A 23,827-nucleotide genomic window follows, 5' to 3' on the forward strand; every position below is an offset into this window, starting at 1 on the left:
CATTTATTAATTGCACTCATTGTAAATACGAACTGGTTTGCTGTTTAACCACAAAATTACTAGTGTGGATGAATATTGCTTTTACCCACTAATGATGATTAACAGTGCTTAATTACAGGACAAGGAAATTATGGGGGAAAAAATGTGAAAAAACAAACTAAGAGCAGTTTATTTGTTGAAAAACCCAATAAATGGTTAACCTGCTGTAGTGCAGGCATCTGTAAAGATGTTGAGAGTAATTAGAAAATATAGACCTTGACATCAGCTGTCTTAAGATAATCATAATCATTAAGATTTTTTCCCATACATATTTAGCGTATCCCACATTAGTGAGGTTAACACCAGAAACGGACAAAGAAATGGCCTAATTTTCTCTCGTCCACTCTATCACAGTTATGTGTAATTCACCAAAACCAGGAACTCCTACCCACTGCCGGGCCCCACAAGCTTTTTCATGGTTTGCCCTGACTGCTTCTTTAGCATGTTGTTTGACTTATTCTTTGGGGTGATTGAAAGCAATTCAACAACAAATCTCAAAGCAAAGTAGACAGCCCCTTGATCCTCCCCTTGAGAGAAAATGACATCCAAATGGCCAGGGTGTTTAGCAGTATAGATATCTGCTGCTTACAATATCATATGTTTTGTATTGTTTCAGGAAATCAACTGCTTTTAAGAGAGGTGTGGTAGTAAAAAGAGTATGGTTAAGAGTGCTGAAGAAAGTTTGCCACATTTCGATCAAGACCTTATGGACCCAAACTGCGGACCTAGAATACTTGAGGAATCTTGGATTGGCAATTCCTTGCCCAGACATCTGTATCTGCAGATGGTAATCAAGGCCAAAGGAGAGATGACAAATTACCAATATGTAAGTCCGTCAGTGCCTTTAGAAATATATGGGGAGGACAAATTACTAATATGCAAGTCCGTCAGTGCCTTTAGAAATATATGGGGAGACGGACTAGGTATTTGTATGTGTGTTTGGAAAGGCAAGTTATTATCTGGGAGGGCAAAAGTGGTTGTATAGTATAGTATTCCTGGTGATGTATGGGTGCAAGGCTTGAGCTAGAGATGAAGATGTTTGGAAGTACTGGAAGTGAAATGTTTGAGGACAAAATGTGGCATAAGGTGGTTTGATTGAGTAAGTAATGAAAGGGTAAGAGAGAGGTTTGGTAATAAAAAAGTTGGTTTAAAGAGCTGAGGAGGATGTGTTGAAATGGTTTGGACATATGGAGAGCATGAATAAGGAGAGGTTGATAAAGATGATATGAGAAGTGAAGGGAACAAGGAGAAGGAGAGACCAAATTGGAGATGGAATGAAAATTTAAGTGTTTGGGGTCTGATCATGCAGGAGGGTAAAATGCATGCACATATACAGTGCAATATGGTATTCAGAGGTTGACATTCTATCATTGGACTGACAGGTTATGTAAAGCAATAGGGAAAACCATGGAGAGGTCTGTAGGGCCTGGTTGAAGATAGGAGGCTATGGTTTCAGTGCATTACATATGACTGCTAGAGCATTAATGAATATGAGCTAACATAGTATATCTACATCTGTTCCTGGGGCTGCCTCGCTGATGCGGAAAGTGGTGTGTGATAACCCCTGGGTTTTTTATTTGTTTATGGATGGGGTGGTTAAGAAGATAAATGCAAGAGTTTTCGAGAGAGGTGCAAGTATGCATTCTGTTAGTGATGAGAGGGCCTGGGAACCAAGTCATTTGATCGCCAGTGCTACAGCGCTGGTGGCTTATTCAAGTGAGAAACTGCAGAAGTTGGTGATTGAGTTTAGAAAAGTGTGTGAAAGAAGTTGTGACTACATGTGAATAAGAGCAAGATTATTAGGTTCAGTAGGGTTGAGGGACAAGTTAGTTGGGATGTGAGTCTGAGTGGAGAAAAATTGGAGGAAGTAAAGTGTTTTAGGTATCTGGCAGTGAGAAAAATAATCGGAAAACAAATGCATGACTGCTTGCCAAGGAGAAATTGTGGGGGTGGCAAAGGAAGCTAAGAATAGATGAAGACTTTAAAGACTAGAATGTACATTCTTGCAAATCCTAAAAACGTTTTCACACAATCCTACCAATCACAGATTAAGAAGCAAGAGCTACAAGCACAAATAAGGAATAGATTATCCACAGAGAACTACTTTAGTAAAGAACACAGAGGAGCATTCTCAAAATGAGCTGGGGATCAACACTGGTGTGATGCTTGGATGGATACAAGTGATGCCTGATGGTGCATTGCATTCTTACCTGAACATGTTAAAGGATGATTTCCAGGGCATGAAAGAGGTACTGATAATTTCATAAGCCTACAAGACCTCTATAAATTTCAAAACTGTCCTGATATATAAATGATGAACTTTTGGCCAAGTAGTACGTAAAAAAGATGGAAGGTCTTGGTGCTGATGTTATCTAGAGGGGAAACAAACTAAAGGAAACTGTAGGTCAAAGGGAAGTTGGGACAACGTGCCAAACCTGTTGCCAGGACTCTGCATCAGAATTGTGATAGGTTTCAACTATCTGCCGGCAAACACTAGTCTTTTAAGTGTATGAATAATGAAACCTGGTAAAGTATTTACAATATATACGTATCGAACCTAAAGTTGCACATAAATCTAAGTGAGAGGGTCGACGGTGAACGGCTCTTAATGAGATGCAACACCAGAGGTCATGCAACTGCGCAGAACGTTGAAGATGATGGCTCAAGGTTGAAATAGACTAAACAACAAAACTGTCAACGCCAGCGGTAGACTTTATAAAGTCTGCTTTATAGTTCACAAAGTTTACATGAACTATCCCTGTACTATAACGAGCAGCTTACAAAAACGCAGGTATCTTTAAAACTAACTTCCCGTGCCAGGGATCGAAACAGAACCACGCACCTGAACTTTCTGAGACTTTATCTAAAACTTTGCTTATCCTGTGTTGATTACAAAATGTCCTCGTCCGATTCAATGGTCGACCGTTAAACCATTTTCATCACCCAGATTTGCAGTAGTGTCAGGCATAAGTGTTATTCCCTTCTTCATCAATTTACTTGATGACATTCTACTCTGATATTCAAAAAAGTAGAAACCAACAATATATGAGGATGAACGGTCCACAGTTGAACTTTGTGATCTTACATTTTTTTTTATTTTGCTTTGCCCTTTTGAGTAGACTTTCTACAAAATTTTTTATAGAAAGGTGGTTAAATTTGGTGGGGTTAGTTTGGTTTGTTCACTGTTTAAGTTTAACTAAGTTTGGATAGGTTAGGTTTAATTACGGACTGATGTAAAAATGAAAAAGCTAAGCCCCTCTCGTTTGACATAAAAATCACGTACAACGGCAGCTCAATAATTTCCCCATTTCGAGCTCTCTCTCTCTCTCTCTCTCTCTCTCTCTCTCTCTCTCAGGAACAACGTCAATAGCGATCTCAATTTTATGACTTTGCACCCGCTCAGTCATATTAGAAATTAAGGTTTTTGCTAGAAACATTCTCGAATCAATAAACATCCCAAGAATTTTTTCTGATATAATTTCATTCAAGAAATTGGGCATACGTCAGAAAATACATATAGTCGTTATTGGCGTAGGTATCTACCTGTGTTTTATAGGGGGAATGTGAGCTTCAGAGGAGCCCATCTACATTGCAGGTTTTGTCAAGCTGTTGTAGGTGACGGCGGACGGGCAGAGCTGATGGTATACAGTGGTAGGTCTCAAAATGTGGTAACCTTTGCTGGCAACTCAGACAAGGAATACATACATGAATGACGCAGCCATGTAAACAAAGGTTTGAAAAGATAGAAGAAATGGAGTAAAAGTGAGATTTTGTTTATATTTATGAGAGATATATTGATAAACCTGAGGAAATAAACATGAAACAAATGGGGAAAAACGGGATAGTCTGAAGTGGGCGGAACAGCGCTCGACCGAAATTGAAGTAAGAGATGCGGCCTAGTGAAGTGAGAGTTGCATTTACTGAGGGTGTGTAGCAGGGGAAGAGCGGCAGTGGAATATCTGCAATGAGCTGGAGATGGAAGGGATAGAAGATGCCAGACACGTAACGAAGAGAAATTATTAAGATTTTCAAGGTCAATATCAACAGTTGCTCATCTTTACCCTGCTTATACCTTGATGTTTCCTTTGTTGACATGGTCGCATACTTCAGCTTTGTAGTGTATTCAGGAACAGGTGAAAAGGAGTTCTAAAGTCGCATGTAGTTAAAGACATGAGTGCAGCAAAAGGGGTAGACACAAAATTTTCCTGATGAATGTCTTCTGAGATAATCATTTCTTGAAAAAGGCGTCAGTAACCGATGCAAATCAGACAAACGAAACAGGAAAGTTTTAAACAATAGGCACGAAACTAAAGGTGAAAGCATTGGGGAAATTCGAAAAATATATATTATTATTTTGCCTTTTAAAGAGTATTTCCTCCAGAAGAATTAAATCCAGTACCCTTTCTTTGTACAATAATCTCCCTCCCTCCTGTATTGTACAGGAAACAGTAAACTGAAATTGCGGGAGATAGAACATTTCACAGAACAAAGAACGTTATTAGCTCAGCTACAGTAAGGTTAATAACTTCATTCCATAGCATACCAGTCAGCATTTGGCGGTAGGTTTAAAGTAAAGATAAAATATTAGGACAATTGGACCGGTAACTAACACGAAAACAACTATGGTTAAAGAGTACAGTGTTATTGCGAAGCTGACTTTCAAAGCAGACAAAGAGCTTTTACTAGAGTGAAGGAACATATTCTACAGTTAAAATTATGAAAATTATCCGTTGTTCTCTACTTTTATCAAAAGATATATTAGAAATAAGTGGGAAATTCGAGATTCAAACTAATGATGTAAAATGATAATGAAATATAGTGCTTTTGAAGTTTCAATATCTCGATATAATCGTTCAACCTGAGTTTACTGTCCCATATTTGACACAAAGATCATAGAAAACGAATTTAGTCCATTTTCTTTGACTTGATCATTCATGTCTGTACCGTCCTAAGTTCATTGTTTTAGTATCATTTCTCTTTAATTCCTTATCAATATATTTGCAGATGAATGAATAATTCTAAAGAAATTAGTTCTGAAAGTGAGTTCGTGCCATGGTTAGAACGTTTACAGTCGCGAGGAATTTTTTTCCCTCTTAATATTTCGCTTTATCGCTGTTTCTCGAGTATTCCTCTCTATAATAATTTGAAAAGTAAAGATAGTAATTTTCAATGGATTCTACAGAACATCAAGTCCATATAATACAATTTGAAGTGTCAAAGTCTTCTTGTAAAGACTCTTTTCAAACGCTCGAGCTGCAGAGCCACACAATAACCCTAGCGTTCATCCTACTCATGACGTCACTCAGATTCTTAGTTTTGAGATCAGGGTGAACAGAAAGAGGGTGTGTGGGGAATGTTAGCGTAAAATTTAGTGTAAATATTGGACTATATGTTGAATCCTAAGGAAATTATCAGTGCCTATAAACATGGGATTATGGAGCTACACAGTCTTATACTTGCTAGTCATATTATGGCCGAAATGTGAAGGTAAGTGGCGTTTGTTGTGGCCGTTGTTGTCCTGATCAGGTGGAGGAGGACTTGGTAGTCTGGCATAGGACCAGTCACTGACCCCCGCTCACTCGACAGTCATACACATATTCCTTTCAGTTCCACCTGGGTAATATACATTTCCTCAAGTTATCGATGTATCGTATTAGATTTTGCGTTAATGACGGTAACCTTTGTCGTAGGAGGTTTATGGCAATGCACAATAGACTGCTACTTTGTGTGGTGGTCCTGCTCACCCTTCACGAATTTTTTTTACAGATCCAGTTCATGATTTTACTCGGTTTTATGTTACGCTTGTCTGATGTAATGGATATTCGTATCCATGATGATCAGATTGTTTTCCGTTTAGTTTTAGGGTCGTAAAACATCTTTGTTTATTTAGGTAAATGGAAAACCCCAAAAGAATATTATGCGAAGATGAGCGAAATTTATTAAATTTTACTAGAAAGTCTTTTCTTATTTCTTAGGTCAGGAAGTTCCTGTGGATTTCGTTGTCGCGTTGATTTGCATCTTATGTACACAACGGAACATGAGAATGCTAATTGCAAGTCAAGGTACAAAGTGAGTTCGGCACTGAGTTGAAATAACGCTTTCCATTGAAGTGTCATATATGTGACTCAGAATGGTGTTAATATGGAGACTTGCACCGTGATAAATCTAGTATGCAGTGATAGTTTATCATTGGCTAATGAGGAAAGTGTTTGTGGTTGTATAGCACTAGAATGATCATATATTTCTGTGTACGTACTAAAGTGTTCCACCTGCTCCTGCTACTACATGTCCATGTTTCTGTTATTATAATAATAATAATAATAATAATAATTATTATTATTATTATTATTATTATTATTATTATTATTATTATAGTACAGTAATTTGTTACAAAGGCTGCAAGTTACCAAATGGAAAATTTATATATATATATATATATATATATATATATATATATATATATATATATATATATATATATATATATATATATCATGCAAAAGGAAATATGCTGACCAAGTGTTTCTTTTGAACTTGTCTCCATATATTACAGTTGTGGACAGTTGTAGACTGATTTTAAGTAAAGCATTTTCTGTAAATTTCGGCATTACTGCTGCCTCGTGTATTAATGGACCGTTGAATTGGGTCTGATATTAGCTACTAATTAGGACGAAGGACTGTTCCCCCGAGATCTTTGTGGATTTCCATTCCGATTCCTTATATTGAACGTTGAAGGTCCTGGGATGTATTGTTGTGCATTCTTTTTCACTGTCTTGTTAAGCGTCTAGTGAAAATACGATTGACAGACAGGCAAAAAGGGTGCTGCCGCAAGCCATCGGTAAAAGTCGTTGCGAGGTTGGAAGGTTTATTTGATTAATCAGACCCTCGCCAGTGTTTATTGTTTTGACCTTCGTGATGTTTCATCCAGTATTTTATTGTTGTCCTTCGGTAATGTGTTCTGACTTTTCGAGAGATTTTCTATAGTGATCATTTTATTAGGTTCCCATTAGCTGCAGTTTACTGGGTACGGTGGTCATAGAACATTTTGTAATGAAGAATTTGTATTATTTGCTTATGGAGATATGAAAGAAATTAGTGTTGTTTGTATTTGCGAATCGTTACACAGTCATAAGTTATAACATACTAACGGCTCATTCTTAAGAATGGTTAAGATGGAATCGCAGTGGCTTGTGATATGCGAGTGGTTGAGAGGCAACTAGACACCAAATCACGCAGGTTTTGTGGCCACCTTGACATACAGGCCAGTGCTACCTTTTAGTCTGTCTTGGATAAAAACGTATACTATTTTAAGTGTGTTTTTAGATGGGTTGTTTTCTTTGTTGTGGGTCTCAGCTGAGGCGCTGCAGCAATAAATACATCGACAACAGCAGTGCCGCGGTGCCGAACGCCAACTTTTTAGTGCTCACTGTTTTTTGTTTTTATATTTTTTTCCTAAGACAACCATGATAATAGTAGGAATAGTTGTTCAGTAAGGCTTGAACTTTATTTATGAATTACGTACTTCATGTTTAACATAACTTAAATTGCTTATGAAATAGATGAATGTGACTTTCAAATTATTTTCTTGCTTTACTCTTTCCACACTATCTTGCTCCTGATCTCTTCCACGATCACAAACGGCCTCGTAACATTGCTGTTTGTATTACTCTGTATGACTTTTATAGATTGGATTGCCATGTACTACCGTGCCTATAACTTGCACGAGAAAGTGAAATATTTTTTCCCTGAAGTGGCTTGATGCATACAATTTTCTGTGCGCAAGAAATAAAAGTAATCCCAAAATATTTCTTAAACTTTCGTGGTTTGCCTTCTTCTACCAAGGTTTGTGAGTGTTCCTTGTAGTGATGTATAGTGCAAATGTGTTAATCCTTGTGCAGAGATCGCTCACCTCACCTTAACCAAGCACCGTAACCTGTGGGAATCCTACTTGCGAAGACCGAATATTTAAAAGATGCAATATATATATATATATATATATATATATATATATATATATATATATATATATATATATATATATATATATATAACTTTAGACGTTCCTGATTGAGTTGTCAGTTGTACTTTGAATTATTGGGTGATTTGATATAGTTTTTGGTTCTGATGCTTATAACTGAATGCTGTAAAAACTGAAGGAAAGTGCTCGGTTTGTTTCGTGCATAGTATTTTAATTAAGAATGCTTTGGAACTTTGTGTTATGGTCCATCATATGTTATACACAAATCAATTACATATTTATCTAAGCTTATATATTCCTGGATAAAGGGATTACCCTGTGGCTTTTCTAAGAAGCCACAATTAGATCCAAACCGACGAAATTTTCTCTCTTTACCCTCTTCCAGAACTTATGAAATCCATCATTGTTGCCATGTAATAATGTCCCAGAATTGAACTCCTTCGGAAGGTAGCGTTTCTCGAATATTCCCGATTCGTAAGTAACAACTTTCCATCGACCATCACAAACAGCATAGGATGCACGGTAGAGAAGTTTTAGGAGTGCTATGGACATGTATATACATACAAAGTGGACCACACTAGACAGACTGTGGGGGCTCTATGGTCCTAAGGGCAGCGGGTAGCTTTTCAGCATTTTTTTTTCTGTATCAAGGGTTTTCCCATTGTGTTTCGTACACATGCTGTATTATGTATTACTGGCCGTAGATCGAACACGCGCGGGCTCCTGACATTCATACTCTCCTTTAATGCCTCTTCTACCATGTTTCATACCAGATTCTTGCAAGTTCTCCTCTGTCTGTCGTATCAGCAAGGGTTATCTGTGTACGCAAATGAGGGATTGGACGTGGTATTTCCATGTGGTTCCCACCTGCCTTCATGTTTACTTCATACAGCCCCGACTGCGACCAGGCTTACTGTTGCTTCCCTGATCATGCAAGCATTGGTAAAGTCTTTTGTACCCAACCTCCAGAACTTGGTTGAATGATGTGCTCTCGAGGTACCTATTCGCTGTGTGTTGGTTTAGTCTGCTGTCCCCTTAATTCTTGCCGTTGATGAGTGGATCAGTTTTAGGCTCCGGATGTTTGTACACTTGCTGTGTTTATTGCCCCCATTTCACTTTCATGGTATTTCTAGACACATTTCTATGCTGCTTGTCTTTTAAGTAGGGAAAGCTCCTGTGTGCAGAGTGGGTACCATGCCCCTCAGTTGTCTCTTATGTGCATCTTGTGAGGGAAAGTTTGTAAGCTTTCACTGTAGGTGCTTTGCAGAGTGCCACTGTGGTCTTGCATTTCGTCTTGAAGGTTCGTCAGATCCAAATGTAATGGTTGCTTTGTTCTGCTAACTGTGGTTAAGGTCGTCTGACTCAGTTGATTACTCCCGTTTTATATTGTACTTCCTTGTGTGTATATGAAATATATATATATATATATATATATATATATATATATATATATATATATATATATATATATATATATATAAGTCAAGCATTTATTAACTGATTCATAAACTAATTTTGTAATTCATGCTTGTGTTAAGTTCGTAGGTTTCCCGTATAGCAGAACTCGTGTCAATCCGAGGTAGTGTTAAAGTGCTGGCCGGAACCATCTTACATCCTGTGTGTGGGACAGGGGCTCTTTGTCTCATTAAACTAAGCTGACGAGATAGACTCAGCGTCTCCCTACATGCGCCATGCACATATATTCTCTCTCTCTCTCTCTCTCTCTCTCTCTCTCTCTCTCTCTCTCTCTCTCTCTCTCTCTCTCTCATGAAAAGAGGTGGGCGGCGGGGAACCCCCCTTTTTATGATTTATTTAAGGCCTGGACTCGATAGGGACGTCTGTCCGTGACTGGTGTCTTGAGATAAAGAATAAAGGTTGACCTTAGTGTGTTGTCAAATTAAACTGCTGACTTGTTTATCTTGCATTTCTCACGTCATGTTCTTACAACGAGAAAGCCCTCAGAAGATCCTCTGCTTTGTACATGGACAAAATAAGCCCCCAGCTTTATACATGGACAAAATAGTCTCTCAGCGTATGCCATGGATCAGAGTAAGTTCTCAGCCAATCTCTGGACAAAATTGCGTCCTCAGTCTACTACTGGACAAATCTACGCGCTCGGCCAACCTCAAATGTCATCCACATCCAGCGCAGAATGAGAAGTCCTCAGCCATCCCTCCCGGACGAAAAGAAAAAAAAGTTACAAACAAAATCTGAGCCATGAGGTTGGTTGATTGCCAGGCGTGAACCGTTTGTTGCTGGTAGAACTGTGTCTGTGTATGTTGTGTGTGTGTATATAAAAGATCACCGTCGTACCTTGTACTTCAGAGACGCAAAGTTAAGGAACCGTTGTTCACAGTGCCTGTGCAGGCGGAACAGTAGTTACGACATGCCTTACGTCAGAGCACAGTGTGTGTGTGTGTGTGTGTGTGTGTGTGTGTGTGATCAGGAAAACTTTTCTTTGTCGCCAGTGTAACGGTAAACAGCTGTGTGGGCGCAAACGTTTCAGAAACGTTCAGAAATCCCACATGGGTTCATTAACAACACAGATCATTTGGGTAATGACTGAAGAATGAATGACGCGCAGATTTTAACAAAGGCATTTGTTTCCCCCATTTAGAATGGTTTAATGGCAGACCAAATTACCCGTGTAGATATTAATTTGTTTTGATATTGAAGATTGACTCAAATAATGACGCAAATCTTTCTGGAGTGGAAGGCAGCACAGGGACGCGAAGGGATTTAATATTATTTTTGGTTGATGTTTTACCGCCTCAACTTGTGGATATGATCATTAGAAGCAATAGTGTGTGTGTGTGTGTGTGTGTGTGTGTGTGTGTGTGTGTGTGTGTGAGAAAGACCTTGCGACGCAGCCTGTAATTGTATCAGGTGTGGCACCTTAGGTAAGTCAAGCCTGCAGCGCGAGATGTGTACATCATTACTCAGTCGCAGCAGAAGATGGTCATCTGGCTGTGTGGGTCACCGTGTGAGAGGCTCAAGGGAAGGATGGAACCTGTCAACACTCCCTGGCCAGCTGACGTAGTCGCCAGCAGCAAACATAAGATCATCAGACGAGTCTCACCTTTTGGTCTCTTGGCAAATATGGAGATGAGATCGATGATGGTGAAGGAAGCCAAACATACCTTACGATGACTGTGGATGTTTGTTTCCATATCTCTGCTTCTCTGTATGTGAGACCATACCACCACACTCTCATACTGTGATCAGTCCGGCTCTTTGAAGGCAGCGGTCTGACCGACCCTCACATCCAGCCGTCTTGTGATCCAAAATGATAAAGATGTCTGCAGTTGCGCGGATTTACAGCGGCGGTGGTGGAGAGTCGAGGAAGGAAACGTGGCCGAATTGTGCAGGAGATGAGTCGTGACGTCATGGCCACCAGGGACTTGCACTATGTAGTCAACAAGACCACATGTGACGCCCCTCACCCCCCCCCCCCCCCCCGACACACACACACACACACACACACACACACACACACACACACACACACACACACACATTGCCATAACGTTGACTGCTCTTCCGATGACATGGACCGTCAGAACGTCTTTGAACAGCCTCCGGAACAGGACCGCCGCCAGACCACGTCACCATCAACCATCCCCAGGCCGTCATCCTCGCTGCCAGCCCCTGTCCCACTCCCTTACCGTCTCACTAAGCCGCAGTCGCCAGCAAGTTGTCGTGTCCACCAAGCTTCTCTGGTGACTTTTGGACCACTGGAAGTCACGACCGTCATCAAAACTGTCTGTCTGCTTTTAACATTCTCGTTCGTCTGCACAAGGTTCATTCATCCCAGACTCACCCATATTTCCAATGTAATTACCCATATTTCTAATGTAATTGCACGTAGCATTATTTGTACCATCTTTTACTTAGCACTTTGGGCATTATGTTAAATGGAGAAATAGCAACATCCACTTACTTATTACCTATTTCAACTGCCTCTATTGTGTATCAAGGAGGGCCCGCGGGCAGTACTCACTCCACCAGCCAGAGGCGCACATGTTATTAAGGTTCAGTAGAAATACGTAAGATGCTCAGTCATAATGAGGGTGTGTTACACTGCACCTCCTGTGTTACACTGCATCTCCTGTGTTACACTGTACCTCCTATGCTACACTGCATCTCCTGTGTTAACACTGCACCCCCCAGGTGTTAGCTTAGTCTGACTTGCATTTTTCTGTCAGGCCGTCCCTATGCATCGTGTGGTTTGATTTTTACGATCTTTGCACTTAACACTTTCATGACCTCGTTGGAAGGCGATGATGGACGTGCATGATGACCCAGCCTCTGTGTGTGTGTGTGTGTGTGTGTGTGTGTGTCCTTTACTTCAGTCATTCAGGAATGCGTGTGGAAACTTGAGCGTCCTTGTGTCTAAATATGCGTGTTTCCCCCAGTTAGTGCACATACTACAGTCACTCTCCCAAGGACACCGACATTGAACGCGCAGCGAAACAGAGATAGAGAGAGAGAGAGAGAGAGAGAGAGAGAGAGAGAGAGAGAGAGAGAGAGTACCGTCGTGCAAGCTGCCTCTTGATGTGTGATTACGATCCTGGTGAGGCTATAGGAAGGGTATGACCTGAGGCGTTAGTCAGTCAGTTAGTGCAGTAGGTCGGGAGGTTTCAGGTCGTCGGCCACACAGTATTAGCATTGATTTCCCTGGAGTGAATCATCGGTCATAAATTATGTAAAGAATGCTAATTTCACGCCCTCTGACGTCATAGGCGGAGCAGTTTGTCACACTGGAGAAGCGTCGTCAATAGCGGGTTGGCTCCTGTGTGGGCTGGGGAGGGGGCGGGGAGACGAACCCTCCCACAGACCCGGCCCTCGGTCCCCTCCGCCTCTGGTCCATGTGAATGGTGCCTGGAAAGTTGACGATTGGTACTGATTGCCATCAATACTTGTTGTTGTGATCGCAAACCCTGGCCAGGTGACGTCAGTGATGATGATGCCAGTTTAAAGTGAATCACTCATTAGACGCTGGTAATGTTAACCCAGAGAGCACACCGGCGTTGTGCTCAAGGGTCGCCCCGTCGTGTTCAAGGGTCGTGACGTTGTTTTCAGTGGTTGTTTGTATCGCTCAGGGGTCCCCGTAAGTTCATGCTCAAGGGGTTGTAACCTCGCGCTCAAGGGGGTTGTTTGTTTAATAGTTTGAGGTGGAAGGAAAGGGTCGAAGCCGAGCCGTGCGAAATGAAGTCGATAAGACAGGGAGCTAAAGTGAATGTGCACCGGGGGGGTTATGGTGTTTCTGACTGTAGTACCTCGGATACGTAACACTCACTGAGGCGAAATTTGCCGTGGGTTCTTGGGTTAGTTGGACGACCAAGCTGTTGCAAGTCGCGGCCCGCACTCTGGCCCCCGCGTAGGCTCCACATCCCGGCTGGTCTGGTCACCCCTGGCAGTCTCCTCCTCCGTGCATCGCTTGGTGTTGATGAGGACTACTGGTTAATCGGTGAGGAGTCACGGGCCTGGGACGTCAAGGTGTTCGCTCATTCTGTGCATGACGCACCTGGCCGCACACTGGCTCCGTCTGCCGCCCTGCCCTGCCCTGCCCACACGAGCCGAGGATGGCACTACCGTCAGCAAGCCGGAAGTGACGGCGTGGAGTGCGTTGAGACGTTGGTCGCGGGGCACCTGGGCCAGCGCTGCCGGCCTGCACGGGTGACGGCTGCTCGAAGTGTTCCAGTCTGGGTGACGTTCATGAGGGTTTGGTGGTGGTGGGGTAAGGAGGAGGATGCCTTGACTTGGGCGAGAGTTGCCCGGGGGGGGGGGGGGGGTCTGCAGCACAAGGCTGGTTGATGTGGGTGTAAGTTTTTACCACCGTCCAGGGAGGGATGTTCTGGGGGGGGGGGGGGGGTGCTCTGGTTACAGCTAGCCTGGCGTGGGACTTGAGCTTGTCACCTGCAGTAGGAGCAGGTGTATCATTACCTGCTCATTAAGGTGTTTTTTTTTTTTTTTTGTTTTGTTTCTTAGTTCTGTGATCTGTCCGGTTGATTAAGGTGATTTGCCCCGGAAGAATATGTTAGTGGGAGTAGAGTAGGTGTCTCGGAAAGAGGTTGGTAATGGCTGTCCATCACACCTGTTGTGGGTTGGCAGGACCCACACTTGCCTGCCCTCCACACGCGCAGGTTGTGGTCTCACGAGGCGAGGTTCACCCGACCTTGTGTATTCCAAGTATATGTCATCACAGCTGGTCAGCTGACGTCATCACTGCTTTCCCTCTGACGTCACCATTACCCATGGTCGTCTGGCGTCACCAACATTTCCTGTCCGATAGTTTCTATCGTGACAGTGTCGTCTGTATTGATCCCCTCCATCCCTTCACAGTCAAGGAGTCTGTGGTATTGCCCTCCGGTCAGCATGTGAGGTCACGTGCACTCCGGAGACCGTGGTGTGCAAGCACTCGCCGGCTGTGCACCGTGCCCGTTGGCTGAATGTCTTCTCATGGTGACCGGGAGTACCGCAACACTGGCGTCGTCGTACCTGTAATGTAGGAGGCGAGGCTAGGGTGGAGGAGGGACACTGTCAGCCAGTGTACCGTGGCAACACAGCGGCGTGGATGGCACAGGAAATTGGTCGTCCATCGCCTCATTTTGCAGGGTATTTCTATTATACGTGTTGTATGTTCGGTGGTGTATCTGTGGACTCGGGGGGGGGGGGACCTGTATGGAGAATAGTCGTTGTAGTTTCGCATACCAGATTCGTGCAGGTGCTTCCACACAGCTGGACGAGAGATCTTCTCCATATAAGCAACTATACCTTCTTGTCCAGAGAAACGATATAGGCTATACGGGCTTGGTGTATATAGATATCCAAGGGTTATATGCTGGAAGCCTCAACTTGTGGATGTGGTTTCGTATATGTGTGAGGAGGTAAAGTGTGCACAGCTCTCTCTCTCTCTCTCTCTCTCTCTCTCTCTCTCTCTCTCTCTCTCTCTCTCTCTCTCTCTCTCTCTCTCTCTCTCGCTGGGGCAGGCCAGCTTAAATTTACATTTGGTACAGGAAGGTTGAGTTAATTAACTGCGTATTCCGCATTGACTCCGGTGCTCATAACGGGAAACTATTGGAAATGACTCAGGAGTTTTCCCTGCTGGTGGTGCGGGGCGGCAGCGGTGTATATCAGAACGTGGAGGGGTCCCGGGGACCAGCCAGCCGGCCAGGTTACTGTTGTGAATAATTTCTTGATGGAGCGATGCGCACAGGAGGCTGCTACATTACACGGTAGCCACGTGAGCATCCTAGTAGCAACGGCTGGTACACCCAGCTTACGAGGCCAGGAATTATTATTATGAGATCTCAGAGATGGGAAATATTAGGCATCATTTCCTGTTGGGGAAAAAAAGCGGGGGAGGGGGGGGGGGAGAATGTTTACAACATTTACCTAGTTAGCCGAATGATCCTTGCGACGTGGGGGTATGTGGCATACGTACGCACAACCAGAGTGGCAGCTCGGTCTTAGACGGAGCGGTGTGGAAGGGAGGCAAGCTTCCGAGATCGAGGACGTGAGGTTGGCAGCCCCACAGATGTGGAGTGCGATCCTGAGCAAACTATTGAAGATCATTAGGAACGGAGCTAGAAAAAAAATTCTGTGTGTGTGTGGGCGCGTGGGGGACGGCATGAAGCAGACCAGCAGCCCGCCAGTGTCGCAGCCAGAGAGCCATATTACTCCCCGGGATTAATGGTCGTCCGCAAGGATTAAAAACGATTAAAACTTTTTAGAAAATGAGTTTGTTGATTAAAGGGTGATATTTGCTGTGTCTAGTGGTGGTTCTCTGACTGATAGAATATGTGGGCTCGTCATTGCTCTTGGCACAGGCTTAGTGACCGGGCGAGCTCGCTGTTCATATGATGTGGGAGTCGGGAGGGAGACAGGAAGCCTTGGTCAGTATGCTAGGCGTAGACAGTCTCCCACCAAGGCATTCCACCTGGTCACTGTCTAGAAATTGATGTGTGGAGCGCATGAGGTGTGTCCCGGTCACGTACCAGTAAGAAACAATGAAATTAACGGCCGGTTGGCTGGTCGGCCGGTTGGTGGGTCGGCTGGTCGTGGAACGGTGTGAGGACGCCGTGGGCGGCGCTGCTGACACAGACACAAACATCCTAGCTCACGTAAACAGATTGGACGAGAGGAGTACGGGAGGGAGAGGACCACAACTCAAGTGTTTCATATCTTGACGAGTGAGCACAAGAGAAAGCGAAAGGCTCCTCGTGCGAGAAGAATAAACGGAAGTACTTGACCACACGCAAAGGGAAGGACGTTTGTCAACAGGTGAGACCAGAGGCCGCTCCCTTCACTGCTTGCAGACGGAGGAGAGATTACGAATCAGACGCCGGGGAGGGTGTGGGAACACCTGCTGTAGGGATCTAGCGAGGAAACTTGGTAAAATAAGTCGAGTTGTGGCGGTTGTCGAGGCCTGCAGGCTGCGTCCACAGACGATTGTGTCTGATCACGGGAATGGCGGTGTAGCATGGCCCAAGAATGAACTGTATGGGTGGGTAATGGTAAGTCCTACAGACTGAGAAATGGTAAAGGTAAGGCTTACTGTCGATCGTGACTGTAGGAAGGTTAAGCAGAACGTTTGTTTCCCGGACCATGAGATCGTCCTGGCATCAGTGACACGCTTACTTCCATAGACATGTGGGACACGACCGTGTCCCCATGAAGCCCAGGGACGGCTGTACCCCATGCGCTCCGTTCCCAGGGCAGGTCCAGGGAACTCTCGTATCTTGATGATGACGGATGCGTAAACCACCACAGGCGGAGGCCACAAGGTGCACGTGACGGACTGAAATGTGGGCTGCAACCTGGTAGAACAGGTCGTGGACGGGGAAGCTTCTGGTCGCCAACCGAGCGGCGGGGTTAAAGAACGGCCCCAAGAAACCGGTATAGTTCTCCAGGACAGGGAACCCGACAACTGTCCTCCGCGGCCACCGTGCCCATTTTTATCCCAGGATGATGGAAGAGTCGTATTTCCCTTGGGTCAGTGTCCACGATGCCCCCCCCCCCCCCCACACACACACACACACACACACACACGTCTTTGAACAGCCTTCGGAACAGGACCGCCGCCAAACCACGTCACCATCAACCATCCCCAGGCCGTCATCCTCGCTGCCAGCCCCTGTCCCACTCCCTTACCGTCTCACTAAGCCGCAGTCGCCAGCAAGTTGTCGTGTCCACCAAGCTTCTCTGGTGACTTTTGGACCACTGGAAGTCACGACCGTCATCAAAACTGTCTGTCTGCTTTTAACATTCTCGTTCGTCTGCACAAGGTTCATTCATCCCAGACTCACCCATATTTCCAATGTAATTACCCATATTTCTAATGTAATTGCACGTAGCATTATTTGTACCATCTTTTACTTAGCACTTTGGGCATTATGTTAAATGGAGAAATAGCAACATCCACTTACTTATTACCTATTTCAACTGCCTCTATTGTGTATCAAGGAGGGCCCGCGGGCAGTACTCACTCCACCAGCCAGAGGCGCACATGTTATTAAGGTTCAGTAGAAATACGTAAGATGCTCAGTCATAATGAGGGTGTGTTACACTGCACCTCCTGTGTTACACTGCATCTCCTGTGTTACACTGTACCTCCTCTGCTACACTGCATCTCCTGTGTTAACACTGCACCCCCCAGGTGTTAGCTTAGTCTGACTTGCATTTTCCTGTCAGGCCGTCCCTATGCATCGTGTGGTTTGATTTTTACGATCTTTGCACTTAACACTTTCATGACCTCGTTGGAAGGCGATGATGGACGTGCATGATGACCCAGCCTCTGTGTGTGTGTGTGTGTGTGTGTGTGTGTGTGTGTGTCCTTTACTTCAGTCATTCAGGAATGCGTGTGGAAACTTGAGCGTCCTTGTGTCTGTAAATATGCGTGTTTCCCCCAGTTAGTGCACATACTACAGTCACTCTCCCAAGGACACCGACATTGAACGCGCAGCGAAACAGAGAGAGAGAGAGAGAGAGAGAGAGAGAGTACCGTCGTGCAAGCTGCCTCTTGATGTGTGTTTACGATCCTGATGAGGCTATAGGAAGGGTATGACCTGAGGCGTTAGTCAGTCAGTTAGTGCAGTAGGTCGGGAGGTTTCAGGTCGTCGGCCACACAGTATTAGCATTGATTTCCCTGGAGTGAATCATCGGTCATAAATTATGTAAAGAATGCTAATTTCACGCCCTCTGACGTCATAGGCGGAGCAGTTTGTCACACTGGAGAAGCGTCGTCAATAGCGGGTTGGCTCCTGTGTGGGCTGGGGAGGGGGGGGGGGAAACGAACCCTCCCACAGACCCGGCCCTCGGTCCCCTCCGCCTCTGGTCCATGTGAATGGTGCCTGGAAAGTTGACGATTGGTACTGATTGCCATCAATACTTGTTGTTGTGATCGCAAACCCTGGCCAGGTGACGTCAGTGATGATGATGCCAGTTTAAAGTGAATCACTCATTAGACGCTGGTAATGTTAACCCAGAGAGCACACCGGCGTTGTGCTCAAGGGTCGCCCCGTCGTGTTCAAGGGTCGTGACGTTGTTTTCAGTGGTTGTTTGTATCGCTCAGGGGTCCCCGTAAGTTCATGCTCAAGGGGTTGTAACCTCGCGCTCAAGGGGGTTGTTTGTTTAATAGTTTGAGGTGGAAGGAAAGGGTCGAAGCCGAGCTGTGCGAAATGAAGTCGATAAGACAGGGAGCTAAAGTGAATGTGCACCGGGGGGGTTATGGTGGTTCTGACTGTAGTATCTCGGATACGTAACACTCACTGAGGCGAAATTTGCCGTGGGTTCTTGGGTTAGTTGGACGACCAAGCTGTTGCAAGTCGCGGCCCGCACTCTGGCCCCCGCGTAGGCTCCACATCCCGGCTGGTCTGGTCACCCCTGGCAGTCTCCTCCTCCGTGCATCGCTTGGTGTTGATGAGGACTACTGGTTAATCGGTGAGGAGTCACGGGCCTGGGACGTCAAGGTGTTCGCTCATTCTGTGCATGACGCACCTGGCCGCACACTGGCTCCGTCTGCCGCCCTGCCCTGCCCTGCCCACACGAGCCGAGGATGGCACTACCGTCAGCAAGCCGGAAGTGACGGCGTGGAGTGCGTTGAGACGTTGGTCGCGGGGCACCTGGGCCAGCGCTGCCGGCCTGCACGGGTGACGGCTGCTCGAAGTGTTCCAGTCTGGGTGACGTTCATGAGGGTTTGGTGGTGTTGGGGTAAGGAGGAGGATGCCTTGACTTGGGCGAGAGTTGCCCGGTGGGGGGGGGGGGGGGTCTGCAGCACAAGGCTGGTTGATGTGGGTGTAAGTTTTTACCACCGTCCAGGGAGGGATGTTCTGGGGGGGGGGGGGGGGGTGCTCTGGTTACAGCTAGCCTGGCGTGGGACTTGAGCTTGTCACCTGCAGTAGGAGCAGGTGTATCATTACCTGCTCATTAAGGTGTTTTTTTTTTTTTTTTTGTTTTGTTTCTTAGTTCTGTGATCTGTCCGGTTGATTAAGGTGATTTGCCCCGGAAGAATATGTTAGTGGGAGTAGAGTAGGTGTCTCGGAAAGAGGTTGGTAATGGCTGTCCATCACACCTGTTGTGGGTTGGCAGGACCCACACTTGCCTGCCCTCCACACGCGCAGGTTGTGGTCTCACGAGGCGAGGTTCACCCGACCTTGTGTATTCCAAGTATATGTCATCACAGCTGGTCAGCTGACGTCATCACTGCTTTCCCTCTGACGTCACCATTACCCATGGTCGTCTGGCGTCACCAACATTTCCTGTCCGATAGTTTCTATCGTGACAGTGTCGTCTGTATTGATCCCCTCCTTCCCTTCACAGTCAAGGAGTCTGTGGTATTGCCCTCCGGTCAGCATGTGAGGTCACGTGCACTCCGGAGACCGTGGTGTGCAAGCACTCGCCGGCTGTGCACCGTGCCCGTTGGCTGAATGTCTTCTCATGGTGACCGGGAGTCCCACAACACTGGCGTCGTCGTACCTGTAATGTAGGAGGCGAGGCTAGGGTGGAGGAGGGACACTGTCAGCCAGTGTACCGTGGCAACACAGCGGCATGGATGGCACAGGAAATTGGTCGTCCATCGCCTCATTTTGCAGGGTATTTCTATTATACGTGTTGTATGTTCGGTGGTGTATCTGTGGACTCGGGGGGGGGGGGACCTGTATGGAGAATAGTCGTTGTAGTTTCGCATACCAGATTCGTGCAGGTGCTTCCACACAGCTGGACGAGAGATCTTCTCCATATAAGCAACTATACCTTCTTGTCCAGAGAAACGATATAGGCTATACGGGCTTGGTGTATATAGATATCCAAGGGTTATATGCTGGAAGCCTCAACTTGTGGATGTGGTTTCGTATATGTGTGAGGAGGTAAAGTGTGCACAGCTCTCTCTCTCTCTCTCTCTCTCTCTCTCTCTCTCTCTCTCTCTCTCTCTCTCTCTCTCTCTCGCTGGGGCAGGCCAGCTTAAATTTACATTTGGTACAGGAAGGTTGAGTTAATTAACTGCGTATTCCGCATTGACTCCGGTGCTCATAACGGGAAACTATTGGAAATGACTCAGGAGTTTTCCCTGCTGGTGGTGCGGGGCGGCAGCGGTGTATATCAGAACGTGGAGGGGTCCCGGGGACCAGCCAGCCGGCCAGGTTACTGTTGTGAATAATTTCTTGATGGAGCGATGCGCACAGGAGGCTGCTACATTACACGGTAGCCACGTGAGCATCCTAGTAGCAACGGCTGGTACACCCAGCTTACGAGGCCAGGAATTATTATTATGAGATCTCAGAGATGGGAAATATTAGGCATCATTTCCTGTTGGGGAAAAAAAGCGGGGGAGGGGGGGGGGGAGAATGTTTACAACATTTACCTAGTTAGCCGAATGATCCTTGCGACGTGGGGGTATGTGGCATACGTACGCACAACCAGAGTGGCAGCTCGGTCTTAGACGGAGCGGTGTGGAAGGGAGGCAAGCTTCCGAGATCGAGGACGTGAGGTTGGCAGCCCCACAGATGTGGAGTGCGATCCTGAGCAAACTATTGAAGATCATTAGGAACGGAGCTAGAAAAAAAATTCTGTGTGTGTGTGGGCGCGTGGGGGACGGCATGAAGCAGACCAGCAGCCCGCCAGTGTCGCAGCCAGAGAGCCATATTACTCCCCGGGATTAATGGTCGTCCGCAAGGATTAAAAACGATTAAAACTTTTTAGAAAATGAGTTTGTTGATTAAAGGGTGATATTTGCTGTGTCTAGTGGTGGTTCTCTGACTGATAGAATATGTGGGCTCGTCATTGCTCTTGGCACAGGCTTAGTGACCGGGCGAGCTCGCTGTTCATATGATGTGGGAGTCGGGAGGGAGACAGGAAGCCTTGGTCAGTATGCTAGGCGTAGACAGTCTCCCACCAAGGCATTCCATCTGGTCACTGTCTAGAAATTGATGTGTGGAGCGCATGAGGTGTGTCCCGGTCACGTACCAGTAAGAAACAATGAAATTAACGGCCGGTTGGTGGGTCGGCTGGTCGTGGAACGGTGTGAGGACGCCGTGGGCGGCGCTGCTGACACAGACACAAACATCCTAGCTCACGTAAACAGATTGGACGAGAGGAGTACGGGAGGGAGAGGACCACAACTCAAGTGTTTCATATCTTGACGAGTGAGCACAAGAGAAAGCGAAAGGCTCCTCGTGCGAGAAGAATAAACGGAAGTACTTGACCACACGCAAAGGGAAGGACGTTTGTCAACAGGTGAGACCAGAGGCCGCTCCCTTCACTGCTTGCAGACGGAGGAGAGATTACGAATCAGACGCCGGGGAGGGTGTGGGAACACCTGCTGTAGGGATCTAGCGAGGAAACTTGGTAAAATAAGTCGAGTTGTGGCGGTTGTCGAGGCCTGCAGGCTGCGTCCACAGACGATTGTGTCTGATCACGGGAATGGCGGTGTAGCATGGCCCAAGAATGAACTGTATGGGTGGGTAATGGTAAGTCCTACAGACTGAGAAATGGTAAAGGTAAGGCTTACTGTCGATCGTGACTGTAGGAAGGTTAAGCAGAACGTTTGTTTCCCGGACCATGAGATCGTCCTGGCATCAGTGACACGCTTACTTCCATAGACATGTGGGACACGACCGTGTCCCCATGAAGCCCAGGGACGGCTGTACCCCATGCGCTCCGTTCCCAGGGCAGGTCCAGGGAACTCTCGTATCTTGATGATGACGGATGCGTAAACCACCACAGGCGGAGGCCACAAGGTGCACGTGACGGACTGAAATGTGGGCTGCAACCTGGTAGAACAGGTCGTGGACGGGGAAGCTTCTGGTCGCCAACCGAGCGGCGGGGTTAAAGAACGGCCCCAAGAAACCGGTATAGTTCTCCAGGACAGGGAACCCGACAACTGTCCTCCGCGGCCACCGTGCCCATTTTTATCCCAGGATGATGGAAGAGTCGTATTTCCCTTGGGTCAGTGTCCACGATGCCCCCCCCCCCACACACACACACAATGTGTGGGTTGCTGAGGGTGTAAGAAGGACAGCACTGCTTGGTGGTGAGGGTGTTCTCTTGTGAGCCACAAGCCATTGCGGTTGACACGTTAAAAGGGTCGTTATGGAAGCCTCTTGTGCTCCTTGCCTCAGGACGATTATGCCAGGTAAAGCATTAAGTGATGTACGCGATTGTCTCGTAGTTTTATCCTGTGTGTTGCCAGGTGGAGGAGGTACCATTTGGAGGCGTCAGAGAGGCCTGGCCTCGTAGCTTGAGTCCGCCTTGGGTGTTTGTGGAGGTCAGCTGCGGCCACGACTGGCTGCCTACCAGCTAACTTGTCTCACGTAATCTAATTCCACGTGCAGTTACGGTGTTTGGTGGGCGTGTGCTCTGTTGTCTGGCTAGTGTTGTTGTCTGGCGAAGATTGCCGCTTCCTCCTCTGCTAACAAGGCCATCCCTCTCGCTCTGCTGTATACCAATTGTTTCTCATTTTTTATAGTTAACCATTTATCAAACACGGCTGAAGCATGAACGGAAGTCCTGTTGGTCTGCATTGAGTTGACCTGCTGTGGCCTGGTTATTTTAGGACGTTTCATTCCGTCTTTGTTTGGACTGAAGATAGCCTCATATTCTTGTCAGTAGAGAGAGAGAGAGAGAGAGAGAGAGAGAGAGAGAGAGAGAGAGAGAGAGAGAGAGAGAGTTGAAGGTAAGGTCTTGACGTAGAGCAGTTGTATAAAACGCATCCTTGGAGGCGAGTGTGAGGAGGGCGGGTTGCTCCTCCTCCACCTTCCTTCCCGACACCGTTATCACCGGAAGCTGTGTACACGTCCTCGTACTCCAGCAGGGACGTGGGATGCATGTGAAACATGGCGGAGTAAGAGGCAGAAAGCCGCCACCAGTGACCGTGGAAGGCCGCAGGAAGCGTTGTGCTCCTCAGCTGGAGGCTCAAGCCTGTGGTAGTGATCTCCTGTAGGTGTTACCTCTGATACCACAGGTAGAACTACCTGTAGTGGCCCTGAGCCACCCTGGCTGACTGGTAGAGTTACCGCCGTCGAAGTTCGTGGTCCTTAACCATCCAGAGCGCCACTCGAAGACCCTTTAGAGTTCGACGGTACCGCCCTTGACATTGTTAAAGGGCAGGTCAAGGTTTGTGAGGATATGTCTCATCGCACTGTTACTACTGGTGGTATGTGCATCACGTCAGGATGGGTTCATTTGGTCCGGACTGCCGTGAACAGGGTCTCCACACGTTGGACGTCATCCCAGCATCGCTCGAAGTGGAATTAGGGTAGACCATCCCGACCGATCCATCCCTCACGTGTGGCGTGTCACCCCACCCAGCTC

At 46.3% G+C, this 23,827-nt stretch overlaps 1 protein-coding gene across 2 annotated transcripts in view; it reads left to right on the top strand.

Annotated features, from left to right (window-relative positions):
* Window positions 1-5,351: 5,351 nt before the first annotated feature.
* The window catches only part of kuz (zinc-dependent metalloprotease kuz), a 249,113-nt gene continuing 230,637 nt past the window's right edge, over window positions 5,352-23,827 (top strand). For both annotated transcript variants that reach the window (XM_071696457.1, XM_071696458.1), the window contains exon 1: window positions 5,352-5,526. In XM_071696457.1, the coding sequence (XP_071552558.1) occupies window positions 5,466-5,526 (61 nt within the window). In that variant the 5' untranslated portion in view covers window positions 5,352-5,465. The remainder of the gene's footprint in view (window positions 5,527-23,827) is intronic.

Source organism: Panulirus ornatus, chromosome 59 (assembly GCF_036320965.1).
Source record: "Panulirus ornatus isolate Po-2019 chromosome 59, ASM3632096v1, whole genome shotgun sequence".
In the NCBI taxonomy this organism is placed as follows: Eukaryota; Metazoa; Arthropoda; class Malacostraca; order Decapoda; family Palinuridae; genus Panulirus; species Panulirus ornatus.